The sequence below is a fragment of the Pituophis catenifer genome, unplaced genomic scaffold, assembly GCF_029215685.1.
Source record: "Pituophis catenifer annectens isolate HBS135680 unplaced genomic scaffold, rPitCat1.0.hap2 SCAF_14, whole genome shotgun sequence".
NCBI lineage: Eukaryota > Metazoa > Chordata > Lepidosauria > Squamata > Colubridae > Pituophis > Pituophis catenifer.
In genome coordinates this window covers 13472374-13489483 of record NW_027256894.1, presented here as the reverse complement: position 1 = coordinate 13489483, position 17110 = coordinate 13472374, and the positions used below count along the sequence as shown (strand labels likewise).

Genomic DNA, 17110 nt, shown 5'->3' with positions numbered 1-17110 from the left:
AGGGCAAGCTAAACTGGTTACATCTGTTGTTCAAATCTCCCAAACATTTTGGAAGGGTTGGGTTTTTGTTTTGTTTTTTATTTTGCCTTTGTTAAGATACGTTTCAAGGGAAGAAACGGAAGAGAACGATGGTAATGATGGAGAGCCTGCAACAAAATGTTTCGGAATTCTGCTTTATTTTTTTTTATTATTTTTTTAAAATTAAAAGTGCTCATGGAAGCAAGTAACAAGAGCCTGGTGGCGCAGCAGACTAATAGCCTGTTATTAACATTCAGCTGCCTGCAATTACTGCAAGTTCGAATCTCGCCAGGCTCAAGGTTGACTCAGCCTTCCATCCTTTCTAAGGTAGGTTAAATGAGGACCCAGTTTGTGGGGGCAATAAGCTGACTTTGTATGAATTATACAAAAGGATGAAGGCTATTGCTTAACGCATTGTAAGCCGCCCTGAGTCTCCGGAGAAGGGCGGCATATAAATCAAATTAAAAAAAAAAAAAAAAGTAAATGTCTAGTCTTTAATTCCTGCTCCAAAACTGCAGCAGTGTGGAATTGACCCTTTACTTTTGAACAGGACTAGGATGGTTGCCATGTTGCCATGTTCCATCAATGGTTTGCTGTTTTTAAAACAAGCTGCAGGACACTATAATTATTTAAACTGATGTTAGCACGCATGGGATTGATACGCGTGCAAACTTCACAAGGAGAATTTAGAGAGAGAGTTATACGTTGCTGCTGTTGCCAAAATAAGGGTCTTTCAGTGTGTTCCATTAGACTATATAAGAAAACCTCCTGCAGATGAGCACATTTGAAAGTTTGAGACCTTAGTGCAGGAGTCAGCAACCTGTGGCTCTGGAGCCGCATGTGGCTCTTTCGTCCCTCTGCTGTGGCTCCCTGTCACTCAAAATATGTGTCACAACCGCCAATGTGCGACACCCACCGGCACATGATTTATTGAGCTTTTCAACTCCCAGTAGGCCAACCATGGATAAATCCAAGAAAAGAAAAGTTTCAGAAGAAAAGAGAAAGTTTAATTTAACTACATATGCTAGTTTTGTGGCTGCTCAAGAAATAGTCAGGCACGGGAAGGGTTTTGTGGCTCCCGGTGTTTTCTTTTCTGTGAGAAACGGGTCCAAATGGCCCTTTTGAGGGTTTAAGGTTGCAGACCCCTGCCTTAGTGGGAGGACATTCAAAAGTAGTTTCCAAAATGTAATGGCCCTGTCAGAAGCAAGAGCATTTGTGGAGCACAAAGGCACTGTTGCAAATCGGTAGGGGCTCTGCCACACTCCCTATTCAATGTACAGGTAGTCCTCAATTTAAAACACTTAATTTAGTGACTGTTTGAAGCTACGGCGGCACGGAAGCAAAATGACTTAGGACCATTTTTTCACACTTAGAGCCATTGCAGCATCCCCGTGCGATCAAAGTTTTGGAGCTTGGCAACTGGTTCATATTTATGATGGTTGCAAGTGTCCTGGGGTCATGTTTATCCCGTTTTGCAAACTTCTGACAAGCGAAGTCAATGGGGAAGCCAGATTCATTGAACAGCCGTGTTACTAACTTAACAACAGCAATGATGGACTTAACCGCTGTGGCAAGAAAGGCTGTAAAATGGAGCAAAATTCCCTTAACAACTCTTGTTGCTTAGGAACAGAAAGTTTTGGCTCAGTTGTGGTTACGTATCGAGGACTGCCTGTATATCATGAAAATAATCTTTGAAAAGAAGGGTGTATAAGCATCAAGAGAGGGGGGTTTGGAGGCACGTGGGTGAACCCCCCCCCCGGCACCACACGGTCGCCTTTCCTGCAAACTGACCTCATCTTGGTCTGGCTCGTCCTCAGCATCCTGTTCCTGTAGGGCATTTTCTACCGTAGATACATTGATTCGGAAGTCCCGGGAAGCACTTAGTTTCATGTATTGCATTAGGTTGACCTGGGAAGACCCAGAGGTCAGTCAGTTATTTTACAAAATGTTTACCACCAGCCATTCAAAACATTGAAAAAAAAAAGTCATTGCAGTCAAATTTATACTTCGGTTTTGTGAGTTACGGTTGCTGTAAGTGTATAGATCAGTAGTGAAATCCCCATTTCCTCCACACTCCAGGGGAAAAGATACTGCAAAATCCCCATTCCCACCCCACTCCAGGGGGAAGGATACTGCAAAATCCCCATTCCCACTCCAGGGGAAGGATACTGCAAAATCCCCATTCCCACCCCACTCTGGGGCCAGCCAGGGGTGGTATTTGCCGGTTCTCCGAACTGCTCAAAATTTCTGCTACCGGTTCTCCAGAACCTGTCAGAACCTGCTGGATTTCACCCCTGGTATAGATCAAGTTTGATTTAATCTAAAATTGGCATATGAATAAAAACACATGGTTTATGAGACAAGTAAGCTAATATTTCATCAGAGAGTGAATAATAAAGATTCAAAGAGCGAATTTCTCGATCACTCTCAATTCCAACAGACATAAAACATACCAGATGCTATTTTGAAGTCGGAAGTCAAGAGCTGAAATTGCTTGTGCAAATGAAAAATAATTAACATTTTGAACTTGGAGGCAGGGCTTGTTGTTAGTTGCGATGTCGTGTCCTACCTATCGCAACCCCATGGACAACGTTCCTCCAGGCCTTCCTGTCCTCTACCATCCCCCGGAGTCCATTTAAGCTCACGTCGACTGCTTCAGTGACTCCATCCAGCCATCTCGTTCTCTGTCGTCCCATTCTTCTTTTGCCCTCAATCTTTCCCAGCATTAGGCTCTTCTCCAGTGAGTCCTTCCTTTTCATTAGGTGGCCAAAGGATTTGAGTTTCATCCTCAGGATCTGGCCTTCCAAAGAGCAGTCAGGGTTGATCTCCTCTAGGACTGACCGGTTGGATTGCCTTGCAGTCCAAGGGACTCGCAGGAGGCAGGGCTAATATATCATAAAGTGCATAGGCTTCAGAGGGCAGCATAAAAGATACACTGCCTTATATTGTAATTGCCAATATTATAAAAGGAATTACCTATATTTGTAGAATTAAAATTTACCTTTGACTTTTTAGAGAGATGGATCAGAAAATTCTCATACTGTTCTATGGCAAAAACCAAGTTTGGAATTGGTTTAGTCTCCCGCAACACTTTAGCCTACGAATTCCAAGAAAATCAGCATATTAGTAGAAGATAACACATTATTACTGTTTAGGATTTTGTTTGTTTATATGACTACCCGTCTCATAAGAAGTGTCACCCAGACAGCATTCAACAAAGAATTTTTCTGGTCCAGAAGTTAGCAAAAGTAGAAAAAATTAAGACTACCGTATTTTGAGATCAAAATAGAGCAGATGATATTCAGTAAGCAGGTTTTAGGTACAAAGGTTTTTTTTTGAAGCAACGAAGGAGTATACTATTGGCTACATTAGTTTCACATTTATGCAAACAAAAAACATGGAATGATTTTAAATATTTTAAAATACACTTATCACCATCACTCAACTGAATCAAATCTTCACACAGACATCTTATTTAACTAGAATCTCTGCTGACAGAAGCACAATGATAATCTGTCCAAGCATCAACCGTGTTAAGTCCACCCCATTTTCTCTTAAATGTATTGTGTACAAGCACACCAATTGTTTCTGCTTGTGTGAATATCTCATGTTCCTAGATGCTGCTGCAGTTCTAGAATACAAAAATAACATGTCTGGGAAGTATTGTAGGACAGTGATTTAAACCCACTCCTCTAAGGTTTACATGTAAGAAAATATTGAAGATCAACTTTTAGTCCAGCATGGCTTCATGGAACTACATCAATGTGAAAAATTAACCACGCTTACCATAACAGCAGATTCTTCTCCCTTTTTTTCTTTTTTCTTTTTTTCGATTGCAGAGGTCAAGGTTTCACGTTGGATGTTCTGTAGAAAACAAAAATTACATTAGGAAGGCACATATTTTTTCAAGTTTTAATTTTTTTTACAAAGATATCAATGCGTGAACAGTGTGGCACCTGGGTGTCATACATTCTAATACAAATAAAACTAGTAGAATTAATCATAGTTATTACGTTCAATCAACTTATATATTTCTAATAATGATACACATTTATATTAAGTTGCAGTTATTATTCAATTATTCCATGTTTTCTCTTGTTATTACTTTTATTATATAAAAGTGTATACACTAATATTCCCCTTTCTTATTTCTATCACTTATTCTAAGTTTTAATCATGTCACCCTTTATTAAAAGACGGTTTCTTTCTATCCTACCTAACTTCTAATCATGTCACCTACCTAAAAAAAGAAGAGAGAAAAGAAAAAGCAAATCAGAACAACAAAAAAGAGAAATCATCTATCCATCATCTCTTGCTTCAATACTTTAATTGCTATGATTTTTTTGACTTGAGGAAGGAACATTTTTAATGGGTCTGATGGGAATAGAGCAACTGGGTACATGAATCTAGAGCAGGGGTGTCAAACTCGCGACTTTTTTCCCTTCGCTAAAGCGGGCATGGGCGTGGCCAGCGTGTGATGCATCCGGCCCGCAGGCTGTAAGTTTGACAGCCCTGGTCTAGAGGCATCAGTTCGTTATTTGCTAGCAACATTTACTGATGTATTTCCTAACTCTGAGAACTTCAGTCTCACACTGTAGTTCCAATGACTTTTGTCCCAGCTTTAGAGAAATTTTTAGCATCCTTGAATTCAAGATCTTTCTGTCTGCTACATTCATATAGTTTTATGGCTGCGTAGAACACAGTAGAATTCTGTCTGCCAGCAACATCTAATAGAATGTTGATCCTCCAATTTTGATATTAGAACATCCAGAGATTGCCACCAACTTCCCACCCCTTCCAGGTGATGCTCAAACTCAAACCCAATTTGATTCAACAAAGTTGCTGTGTCTTATGCTGTCAGCATTTGATTTCAAATCTTTATTGTCAGTGCACAACATATGTACAATGAGATTGGTGAGCTCCCTCACAATACTCCCTCCAACAGAATACAACTCACAGTGAAGACAGAAAATCCCTAACCCAATAAATCATATTAACAAAACACTATTGCACCAGTGTGAACATGTTATACATTGCGCCAGCCCTGCAATCCATCATACTACATAGTTATGATGTTATTTCTCATTCAGGAGTCTGACAGCCCATGGATAAAAACTGTTGTTCAGCCTGTTTCTGCAGCTGGCTATACTTCTATATCTCCTTCCCGATGGTAGGAGGGTAAAGAAGTGATGACCAGGGTATGAGTCAACCCTGAGGATTTTCCTCAATTTCTCTTTCTAAGTTATTAGTAGCTTCATCTGGGACTAGAAATAAGAAATGGAGCACTTATGTCTCACCTGTACGTATGTGATGAAGGCATAGCACTGGGGAGTCATGTGGGAACCAGACAGTCTAACCTATAGAAACAAAGGGGTGATAATTATCCTGAGAGTTTCCTTCTACGACCGCCACAGAATCTCCATTTCTGCCTGGCCCGATATTTATAATGGTCCCTAATAATGATAGGAATGGTGCACAGTGAACAATACTCACCAGTTTCTCAAATCGTCCGGGAATCCCTCCGGTTGTGTTTCGACAGACTTGGAGATACTAGGAGAGGAATGCAAGAGGATGTGTCTTGAGTGATAGGACTGTCTTACACTCTGTGGAAGAATTATCTATGAACTTGGCCTTGGGAAGGGAGCAGTGGAGCATTAACGGAGGAGAAAAGATTACCCAGAAACAGGACAACATGAGAAAGAAACTCAGAATTACGTTGCCCTTATTTGGCTTGGGATAGAGAGATAGAGGATAGATGGGATAGAGAGAAACTTTGATTGGGCTTTCAAGATTGATGTCAACGCTTGGAGGTAGGCAAGGCCAAAAAAACAGCATGGGAGGAGATCAAGAATACTTTTTATTGCAGATTGAGTAACAGAATCTTGCCCTTTTCCATAGGAATATAGTTTCTAACTATCCAATTCAAATCAGGATTGCTTTAGTTACCGTATTTTTCCGACTATAAGACACACCGGAGTATAAGACGCACCAAGATTTTGAAGAGGAAAACAAGAAAAAAAAATAGTTTTGCCCTCCCTGGCCCCCAGGAGCACTCTGCAGACCTCCCAAACCCTCTGCGTATCCTGTTTTTGTGGAAAAACGGGCCTATTTTTGGCAAAAACGGGACATGCGGAGTGGGGTTTCGGGAGGCCAAAAATGGCTGTATTCGGTGTATAAGAGACACCAACATTTCCACCCTCTTTTAGGGGGCAAAAAAGTATGTCTTATACTCCGAAAAGTATGGTACATACCTTATAGCAGGCAACTCCATGCTTCTAGTGTCTGAATAACCAAACCTTTGGCAGACACCACTTAGATTCAGAACCTTTTTAGCAATGGTGAAACTCAATTTCTTTTACTACCGGTTCTGTGGGCGTGGCTTGGTGGCGTGATGTGGCTTGGTGGGCGTCGCAGGGGAAGGATACTGCAAAATCCCCATTCCCACCCCACTCCAGGGGAAGGATACTGCAAAATCCCCATTCCCACCCCACTCTGGGGCCAGCCAGGGGTAGTATTTGCCGGTTCTCCGAGCTACTCAAAATTTCCGCTACCAGTTCTCCAGAACCTGCTGGATTTCACCCCTGCTTTTTAGGAATAATTCTATGGGAATGTTCTCCACAACCAGTTTTTTTTCCCTACTTCTCAGCCTAACAGCTGTCTACATTTTAACTCCCTTTGAATAATGGACTTTGGGGAAATCTGGTAACTCTGCCTTTACCCTTTCCAGGTCAATAGCACTCACATATTTTACAAGTGTTGTGAGAATGGCATACACCTTGCTGAGACTCCTAAGCAAGGTGTCCACACAGCTCCCTGTGGGTAAGGCCGTTTGGACCAACTCATGGTAGGCCGTCAGTGCAGTCCCGAGTTGTAGAATGACAGCCTTCTCTAGAGGTTGAGTCTGGTTTACTGCTTGAGAGGCATTTTCTAGTAAAAAAAAAAAAAAAAGGTGGGGGGAAAGTTATGTTCAGGTCACAAAAGACAAGGTCTGAATCCTCTAGGACAGGGGTCTCCAACCTTGGCAACTTTTAAGCCTGGCGGACTGGTCATAGTTGGGCTTTCCACAAAGGCAGTCACTTCTGAAATAAAACAGGCAATTATCCAAACATTTCACAGAGGTCCTTCATAAATATTACCTGTTGCCTCGGATCCCAAATAATTTTTCATCTTGTTGATCAGCCAATCTACCTCTTCAAGGATCTTGTCTGCTTGACTCAAAACCATCAACTTAAAAAGAGAGACAAAGGCAGAGAGGTTGAGACAACTTAAAGCCACATAAGTACGAGCAAAGTGCTGTGCAATGGCTCTCTTCTAAAGGAGCATTGTTCATGTTTCAGTCATTGCACACTTGGATCCCAATATAACTTACACAAGCTGTAGGAGCTGCAGTCTTTGAGTTCACAATGGCAAAGTGACACTGATGTTCCATCTCAACATCCTGTGAATATTAAGAGAATTAGAGGAGTTACTTCAGCTATTTGATTTCTATTCCACTATCTTATCTTTCACTATTCCACTATCTTATCTTTCACTATTCCACTATTTTATCTTCATTACAACCCTATAAAAGATAGAATTAAAGTACCTGGCCCAAGATTTCTTTCTCAGTTTTGTGAGTTGTTGAGAATTTGAATTTCATCTCCCTTGATAACAAGCAAAACTCTTTAATTTCTTATTTATTTATTAATTCAATTTTTATGCCACCCATTTCCCCTATAAAGTAACTCTACTGGGAGGATTTGCTACTTCAAGAATCCCATTAAAGGTTAAATAAACTGATCAGGTTTATAATGGGTTGTTTTAATCCTGGTTTGTTGTTATAGTAAAACCATGACAACTGGCACAATATGTTGAACTACAAGCTAGGTTCATACTTCAAATGCCCCGTATCAAATCACATTACAATTTAACTTGAAAGGGAAAATGTTGGATTATCTTTGCCCTGGCAAATGCATCATCTTGAGTTCAACCTTTAAAGCCCACCTGGTCTTCCTCACCTGGTCTATGTCTCCCAGCTGAGCATGGATGTCTTGGGCAAGATCACGCAGTATGGTGACTGGGCTCTTAACAAGAGCATGCAGTGTGAAAAGCAGAGAGAGTAAACCTTTGCAGCAAGGAGAATCTTCTGCAGAGAACGAGAAAAAGTTCTATCAACAAATTTTGAATACATTTGATTGATGGCTGATTCAGCCTCGCTCCGCTTTAGAGGCATACACCTCGCATCCTGGACATAAACTGTTTCAACTCCTACCCTCAAAACGATGCTATAGAGCACTGCATACCAGAACAACTAGACACAAGAACAGTTTTTTTCCCAGTGCCATTACTCTGCTAAACAAATAATTCCCTCAACACTGTCAAACTATTTACTAAGTATGCATTACTATTAATCTTCTCATCGTTTCTATCACCCATCTCCTCCCACTTATGACTGTATGTAACCTTGTTGCTGGTATCCTTACAATTTATATTGACTGTTTCCTAGTATGATTCGGTTGCTTATTTGTACCCTATGTCTATCATTAAGTGTTGTACCTTATGATTCTTGATGAATGTATCTTTTCCTTTATATACGTATGCACCAAGACAAATTCCTTGTGTGTCCAATCACACTTGGCCAATAAAGAGTTCTATGCTATGCTATGCTATGCTATGCTATGCTATGCTATGCTATGCTATGCTATGCTATGCTATGCTATGCTATTCTATCACTCTCCTGTACACGGTTAGACTGTTCTGATTTTAGTGGTTTGCATTTTATTTATTTATTTATTTATTGCTATAAAATCCTCTGAGTATATTCAAATAAGACATGACCGATTAGTTCATTGGGGAACCAGACATACTTCTTCCTAATTTTTCATTGTCATAATGAATTATGGTATCACTAATCGGGGTTATCCATAATTGAAAGTTCCAATTTGGTTCCCACTAGCAAAAACTTTGAGGTGGGCACAATGAACAAAATTGGCTTAAAAGGGGGGATAAAAGGTTACTGGCATACTCACTTAAATCAGGTGCTCAGCCAATGTCCGATCTGCCCTGGTTACATGGAGGTACTGAGCAGCCTAAATCCACACTGAAGCAATGAAGCAATGAAGACTTACCCAAGCTAGTTTCCTTGCAAAGCTTCACTGTCCATGATAACAGCTTTACAAACTATGTGGAGAAATTGATTTATTAGTTGATTACTCCTCAGTCACTTAAATTCAATTTTTCAATGAACAGAGCTTTCAGAGCAGCCACTTAAAATTAATAAAAAGAGTAACAGACCATTAAAACAGAGTCTTGAAAAAAGTGGTGGTCTTGGCAAGGGTAATATGACCACACCAACATTTAATGCAGCAACAGGAAGTGAAACAAGTTATTATAGAGGTCTTTGGAAAGAGAGAGAGATAGACAGACAGACAAGAAAATAGACCAAGCTGAAAATAGAACTCAACTTCAGTGTAGACTGAAGTCAAGAACCAATTTAAGAATAAAAACTTTACAATAAATCAATTGTACTTTTATAATACTCAATAATTCCTTGCCATTCTGGAAAGCAATGAGGTTGATGTATCGGGTATGTTCACTACCTTGAGTTATTAGTAAAAAATAATAGGGGGAGGATACAACCCCCCCCCAGACAAATAAATAAATGGATACCTGGGATGAGGAAGGGTCCAACAGTTTTGAGAGCATCACAAGGATGTTGATCAACAGAAGAGCTTCCTTGCTGCTAAAATCTTCTTCTGTGTTGCTGATGAGGTTTGTTAGTGATCTCTGAAAAAGGCAAAAGAAAAAGATGAAACTCACAACAATCAGATACAACCAATATTGAGCTGCGATAGTGCAGTGATTAGAGTGCAGAATTGCAGGCTACTTCTGCTGATCACTGACTGCCAGTAGTTTGGCAGATCGAATCTCACCAGGCTCAAGGTTGACTCAGCCTTCCATCCTTCCGAGGTGGGTAAAATGAGGACCCAGATTGTTGGGGGCAAGAGGCTGACTCTGTAAACCGCTAAGAGAGGGCTGAAAAGCCCTGTGAAGCGGTATATAAGTGTAAGTGCTATTGCTATTGCTATCCAAAGGACATATGAGTGCTTTTGAGAACCAAGCATCCCATTTCTAGTCTAGGAGACTTGGAAGATTTTCTAGGGAAAATTACCTTTGGAATAATTATGAAATCTTTTCTCAAGAAATGCTCCAAATTTGGAGCTCTGTCTGATTTTCAAACCTCTGATGCTCCAATCTCTCGGAGCTGCTCAGCAATCATCATCACATGCTTTAGCTCACCTGAAACTGCCGAATCTGGAAGGCAGCTTTCTCAGTGACGTTCACCTCTGCTACTTCTTCGTCATCTTCATTGGCGATATCTAGCAAAGAGGAATGGAAAGATGGCAGTCAAGCTGAAGTGAAAAATCCAGAAAAGAAATGCGTTAAATCAGTGTGAAGAGGACGGACACTGGAGATCGAATTTGGGTTAGTGAACGAAGCAGAATCAAAATTACCCAAAGCCTGGAGAAATTGTGAGATTTTGGTTGGATAAAGTTGTGGCACTGTGTTAAAAATCCTCAGCAGGCCTTCCAAGCATAACAACGAGATACTTTTGCCTTTATCCTTCTTCCCAAATTCTTCTGCTGATGTTGGGATTGAGGTGTATCTCCAGAGGAGGACTCTACAGGGAGAGGAGGATAGTCAAGAATTAGATCAGGTAGACCGAACGAATACCGTATTTTTCAGAGTAGAAGACACACTTTTCACCCCCTAAAAGAGGGTGAAAATTTGGGTGTGTCTTATACACCGAATGTAGCCAAAAATGTGAGGCCTGGAGGAGGCGATGGTCTGTGGCAATCCCTGCAGCCTAGAACAGCTTATTGGGGTATTCTGGGAAGCCGATCCACCCGCCAATCAGCTGCTCGTGCTGAATCAGGCTGCAATAATGTGCTGAAGCTGACCTGGCTGTTTGCTATTTGCTGCAAGGATGTGTTAGAGTTTGCAGCAGCAATCACATCCAGAAAGCACACACAAGTAACTGATTCAGCAGGATTCAATAACTTCTCTTTATACATAATATTATATAACACATGAAGTAAATATACAATACCAAAAGAAGGTTTTCCAATGTGGTAATAAATACAAACAAAACACAAGCAGAAGAGAGGAGTTTCACTTTTAGTTTCAGAGATCAGCACAGCATGCAACTTTAAAACAGAACAGTTGAGCTAAGCCACGCCCAGGCTCCTTGCTGTCTCCTTCCTTGTTGCTCACACAGTAAATACTGTTTCAGTTTCCAAACAGCCCTGAACTGTTTCACACACTGACAGGACACTAGCCTGTCAGTGTGTGAGAGATGCTGGATGCTGGTAGGCAGAGGCAGAAATGTTTTCTTCTTATTTTCCTCCCCAAAAACTAAGGTGCATCTTATATTCTGAAAAATATGATAAGTCCATGCATCTTTAATACTGCTTTAAACTCTTCTTGTGGTGCCTTTAAGGAACTTTAGTAGTAAGAAGATCTAATAAAAACAAAGTTTTTACAAGAAGAGAAGTGCATGGAATATATATATATATATATATATATATATATATATATATATATATATATATATATATATATATATATATATGCATATTCTCTCTAGCCAGGTTTTACCTATGTAAACCTGGCTAGAGAGAATATGCACATAAAAGCCTATGAAAAAAGAAAAAAGATACATATATATATATATATATATATATATATACATATACATTGAGATGTGCGACACAAATTTAGCTACATTATGTTTCCTTTATTATTATTCTCTCATAATCTGATTTTTCTTGGTTTACAATATTTTACTCCATTTCTGCATTCTGCATACTGTATCCCAAATGAAAACAGCTTAAGTAGGTAAGAATGTATATAGATTCTACTAGATGTTATTTCTGCAGCTCTTATAGACAAAAAAAAATAGTATTAAAATACTGAAACCTCTTGACCACTTAGCATTTTAACTCACCGAGTGATTTTGCACAGATACTGGAACATCTTCCCTGGGTTCTCTCCCTCTGGCCCATCTGTCTGCCCCGTCTCATCCAATTGCTGCACTTTCTGCAACGCTACGGTGACAGCATAGCGCATAAACTCAGTGCTGGAGCGGAGAACAGCCAGGCTCTCCTCGTGGCTTTGGGCACAGTCCCTAAAGGGTTGGAAGAAAATTCTAGACTGAGTAAGTAAAACAGAGGGGGGAGGGAGGGAGGGAGGGAAAGAGGAAGAGAGAGAGGGAGGGAGAGTGAGAGACCATGAAAATATACAAATCATCATTGTCTTTTAATGACCCCATAATCCCTTGAGGGGTGGAGTCTGGACAACTGAATGGAGCTAGAAGAGTGTTTAATGGCCAGATGCCTTTCCTGTTGCCAATTGGAGTTTTGTTCAGTAGATATATAGTCCACCTCATTTCTATTGGCTGCTTTTGATTCTTCAAAACATGCAGGGAATGATCAGTACTTTAAGATTAATATTTTATTAATATTAAAATATTAATATTTTTTATTTAGCTAATATTTTTTACCTGAAGAGGCTTGTAAGTAAAGTACACACAAAGCCCATTGATAGGAAACTTCGGGCAATTTTGTTTGTTGACGAGAGTTTGTTCTTTCCTGCTTTCTCTTTCAGGATTTCACAAAGATTTGCATAGCACTTGAACAGGCTCAAAACTTCTTCAAACTTGTTCTTACTGCAACACACATTACCAAAGGTAAACATATAAACTCAAAAGCTCAGAAGCATTAGAAGTAAGAATTCAATTCCTTACTTGTAGTTGCCTGTATTAAAGTTGTATTCAATCAAAACCTCACAGATCCCCATCACTAAAATGGCATAGATGTTGTTCTTTAAGCCCACTCCGGTTGATTGAGAGAAGTCTGCCGATTTATCCTAACATTCAAAAGCAAGCAAATTAGAAAGGCCACTTCTAATGTTTGTAAATTGCTCAATAGCAATAGCAATAGCAATAGCACTTAGACTTATATACCACTTCATAGTGCTTTACATAGCAATAGCACTTAGACTTATATACCACTTCATAGTGCTTTACATAGCAATAGCACTTAGACTTATATACCACTTCACAGTGCTTTGCAGCCCTCTCTAAGCGGTTTATAGAGTCAGCCTCTTTCCCCCAACAATCTGGCTCCTCATTTTACCCCCTCAGAAGGATTGAAGGCTGAGTCAGCCTTGAGCTGATCAGAATTGAACTGCTAGCAGCCAGCACTCAGCAGAAGTAGCCTGCAATACTGCATTCTAATCACTGCACTACCACGGCTCTCAATCTCTTTCACATTTGCTTTTCCACATTACTATTATGCTTTACGTTGTTTACTATTTTTTCTGTTGTTTTTAAATCTCTGTTTATTTCTACATATTGCACAGAGTTGTTTGGAGTATAGAAATGTCACAAATAAACAAATGAATCAATTACCAGCTCAAAATCTTCCAGTTCGCTCTTTATCATTCGTCTTGTGATGGATTCCAATATCTTGTCCAATTCTTGCTGGAAGCTTCTATCCTCCTCCTCCTCCTCCTCCTGATCTTCTTCAGCTTGCTGGTGCGCTGTTAAAACGTTCGTAGTATACCAGGCCAAACAATGTTGAATACAGCACAAGAGGTGAGCCTGAGGGAATCGTGGCATTAAACTATGAATGAAAAAATGCTCTTTTCTCATTTCAAGCCAGCCAAACCTTAATTTTTTTCCCCAAAAACTGCATTTCATTTGCCTTCAATGAATAAAATATGCCAATATGTATAGTACATAGACCCATATCCTCTTGTTGATTCAGAATGCAAACCCAGAGACACATTTTAAACAGCTATTTTAAAAAGAACTACTATCTGAATGCTCCCACTTTTTTCTTTCTTTCTCACCAAAGGTTCCTGCAAGAAGATTTGATCTCTCTGAGCCAGGATGCATTTTTCTAATTTTAACGGGGGCAACAGGTCTGGTTCAGCTTCATAATATTGTTTTATCTGTTGCAACAAACAAAAGAGATTCATTTGTTAAATGATAAATAATAATCTCTTACTTATAGATTGTAATCAGCGAGGAGGAGAAAGTTCTTAATCTCTTAAAAGAGATTTTAAAAAAACTTAGAACGAAGAAACAATTTGCTGAATGAGGGGGGAAGAGAGCTGCTTCTGTCACAAGCACCATTTCCCTCCTGTTGTGGCCCGCCAGCAGCCTGCGCGGATTGTAGCTGATTCCAACAACGAGGAGGCTGGTGTGGTGCTGTGCCAGCAGCCTGTGCAGCTGGCGCTCGAGTCGGACAGCGAGGAGGCTGAAGAAGATGTAGTGCCAGAGGCAGGGATTCAACCATGGCCTTCAGAACCTCCAGAGGCTCCTTTAAGTGAAGAGGATGAAGTGGAGGAGCCTCTTCTCAATGCACAGGCACGCAGAACTGCCCAAAGGCAGGAGTGGTTACTCAGGAGGAGGTCTCCTCGAGAGTAAGGCTTGGGGCTAATTGGCCACTCCCTTAGCCTATTTAAGTTTGCACACAGCTTGTAAAAAGCTGCAGGAAACAACGTTCGTTCGTTCGCTGATCATTGAGTTTGAATTTTCTCTGCAAACCTGGCTTCTGGGCTTTCTGCCAACTCTTGTAAGGCTCCATCTTACCTGTGGAATTTCTGGCAGGTTGTTAAGAACGTTTTATTGACAGCCTACATTTGCAAAATACTGTGGTTTGAAGTAAACTGAGTTTTGTTCGGATTTTGTGTGTGCTACATTTTTTGGGATCCGTAGTTGGGGCAGAACACCTCCAGAAATAAATAAGACTTTTATTTCCTTCAATGGATTCTGAGGTGGATGAATCTCCTTTGCTACTTGCCTATGAATGATAACGCATTTCAGAACACAACCACTCACTTGAGTGTCTCAAAAGTCCTCTTCCAAAAGGGAACTGGACTTTCTTGCGGTTTTTTTTTCCCTCTTTGAAAACATTTCGCTTCTCATCCAAGAAACTTCTATAGTTCTGAAAAACAGAAGAAGCTTCTTGGATGAGAACCAAAACGTTTTCAAAGAAAACAAAACAAAAAACAATCTCCAACTGCCTTTTAGGCGGGGAAAAAAAAGCACATTTGGGGTAACATGACCTGGATGATTGAGAATCTCCACAGATGGAATAAGATTTTATGAGGTAGAAATTAGATGAAGAAAGGTTGTTATGTATGAACTAAATATAAAGATGGTTTATAATTATATATATACCAATATAATTAACAGAATTATAAATAAGCTAATATAAAGAGAAATTTAGCCAAAACTATTCTGTTACATTATTACTATTGTTACCAGTATATGTGTTAATATTTCTTTCTGCTCTTTCTTTTTCTTTTGTAAAAGATATATCCTAACAGTACACTGTATTCAAAATGTTTATGAATTTAAAAAAAAAGAGAGAATCTCCACAGATATTCACTTGAGTAGCTATAAATAGGCTGACTCTGTAAACCGCTTAGAGAGGGCTGTAAAACACTGTGAAGCGGTATATAAGTCTATAAATGTTGCTATAAATGTTCAAAATATTACTCTCATGAAGAATATGTGACTTAGATCCATATTTCTTTCTCCTCCCCATCTACATGGCAAATCCCTTTTCTTCATTCCTATTTTGAGGCAAAAGCAGTTGGCCATTTTGCCTCATCCAATCAACTAGGTTTTGGGCTTTCTCTTCAAAAGCAGAACCACAATCCAAACCAACGGGTAGACCAGACTCAAAAGAGTGACCCCAAACTCTGATCGGCGTTTCATTTAAATCCAGCTTCTAATCTTTGGTCATTCCTGTACCTGCGAGAGAAGCATGTCCAGAATGGAATGACTCAATTGAGAATTTCTGCGCAGGACATCATAAAAACCCTGGAAAGACAAATGAAGGTTTGTTTGTTTGTTTGTTTGTTTGTTTGTTTGTTTGTTTGTTTTTTAAAAAAACAAATATCTGTGAGCTTGAAACTGCTCAGAAAAGAACTGGAGAAGCAGAAAGTCTACCACCACCCGCAATCCACCAAGAAGAGAGAGGGGGTCAATCTATTCTCTAAAGCAGTGGTCCCCAACCCCCGGTCCGCGGACCGGTGCCGGGCCGTGGAGTACCTGGCACCGGGCCGCGCAGCGGCCGGGGGACATGAACGCTGCAGCGCAAAGGCTCCTGGGCCGTGCGCAAAAGCTCCTGGGCCATGCGCAAAAGCTCCTGGGCCATGCGCAAAAGCTCCTGGGCCGTGCGCAAAAGCTCCTGGGCCGTGCGCAAAAGCTCCTGGGCTGTGCGCAAAGGCTCCAGGGAAGAGAGCCCCGCGCAGGTACGCACGTGTGGCCCAAAGCCCCCACCCCTGCGCGCGCTCAGCGGGCCATGGTAAAATTATCAAAGGCTGATTGGTCCGCGGCGATAAAAAGGTTGGGGACCACTGCTCTAAAGAACTTGAAGGCAAGACAAGAAGCAATGGATGGAAACTAACCAAGGAGAGAAGCAACCTAGAACTAAGGAGAAATTTTCCGAATGGTGACAGCAATCAACCAATGGAACTGCTTGCCACCAGAAATTGTGGTTGCTCGAACCGTGGAGGTTTTTAGAAAGAGATCGGACAAACGTTTATCTGAAATGGTATGGGACAGTGATGGCGAACCTTTTCGGCACCGAGTGCCTAAACCAGAACGTGCGTGCGTGCATATGCGTGCGCCGGAAACCCAAAAACCAGCTGGCCAGTGCGCATGTGTGCCAGCCAGCTGGTCTTTGGTTTTCCAGCACATGTATGCGCGCCGGCCAGCTGGTCTTTGCGCATGTCGGAGCACCGGAAACCCGAAGCCCAGCTGGGCAGCACGCGCATGCCTGGTTTTTTACTGTTTTGGGGATGTTTCCTGGGCCATTTTCAGGCCAAAAATGGCCCCAAAACAGCCTGAAAATGGCCCAAAAAACCCACGAAGACCAGCTGGCCGGCACGCATATGCACGCCAGAAACCAGAAGAGCAGCTGGTGACAGCGTGCGTGCCCACAGAGGGTTCTGCATACCACCTCTGGCACGCGTGCCATAGGTTCACCATCATGGGTATAGGATTTCCTGCTTGACCAGGGGGTTGGACTAG

General features: G+C 41.0%; 1 protein-coding gene across 2 annotated transcripts in view; it reads right to left on the bottom strand.

Annotated features, from left to right (window-relative positions):
- Window positions 1–17110, bottom strand: part of FANCI (FA complementation group I) — a 33043-nt gene that overhangs the window by 280 nt on the left and 15653 nt on the right. Inside the window, exons 18-36 of one of the 2 annotated variants that reach the window (XM_070953831.1) lie at window positions 15827–15895; window positions 13912–14013; window positions 13469–13660; window positions 12803–12924; window positions 12560–12724; window positions 12005–12184; window positions 10512–10678; window positions 10297–10376; window positions 9667–9783; window positions 9126–9177; window positions 8016–8143; window positions 7388–7456; window positions 7155–7245; window positions 6761–6945; window positions 5512–5568; window positions 5316–5375; window positions 3796–3882; window positions 3020–3115; window positions 1810–1926 (exon numbers count right to left, since the gene is read on the bottom strand). In XM_070953831.1, the coding sequence (XP_070809932.1) occupies window positions 1810–1926; window positions 3020–3115; window positions 3796–3882; window positions 5316–5375; window positions 5512–5568; window positions 6761–6945; window positions 7155–7245; window positions 7388–7456; window positions 8016–8143; window positions 9126–9177; window positions 9667–9783; window positions 10297–10376; window positions 10512–10678; window positions 12005–12184; window positions 12560–12724; window positions 12803–12924; window positions 13469–13660; window positions 13912–14013; window positions 15827–15895 (2136 nt within the window). The remainder of the gene's footprint in view (window positions 1–1809; window positions 1927–3019; window positions 3116–3795; window positions 3883–5315; window positions 5376–5511; window positions 5569–6760; window positions 6946–7154; window positions 7246–7387; window positions 7457–8015; window positions 8144–9125; window positions 9178–9666; window positions 9784–10296; window positions 10377–10511; window positions 10679–12004; window positions 12185–12559; window positions 12725–12802; window positions 12925–13468; window positions 13661–13911; window positions 14014–15826; window positions 15896–17110) is intronic. The other variant, XM_070953832.1, reaches the window with a different exon arrangement.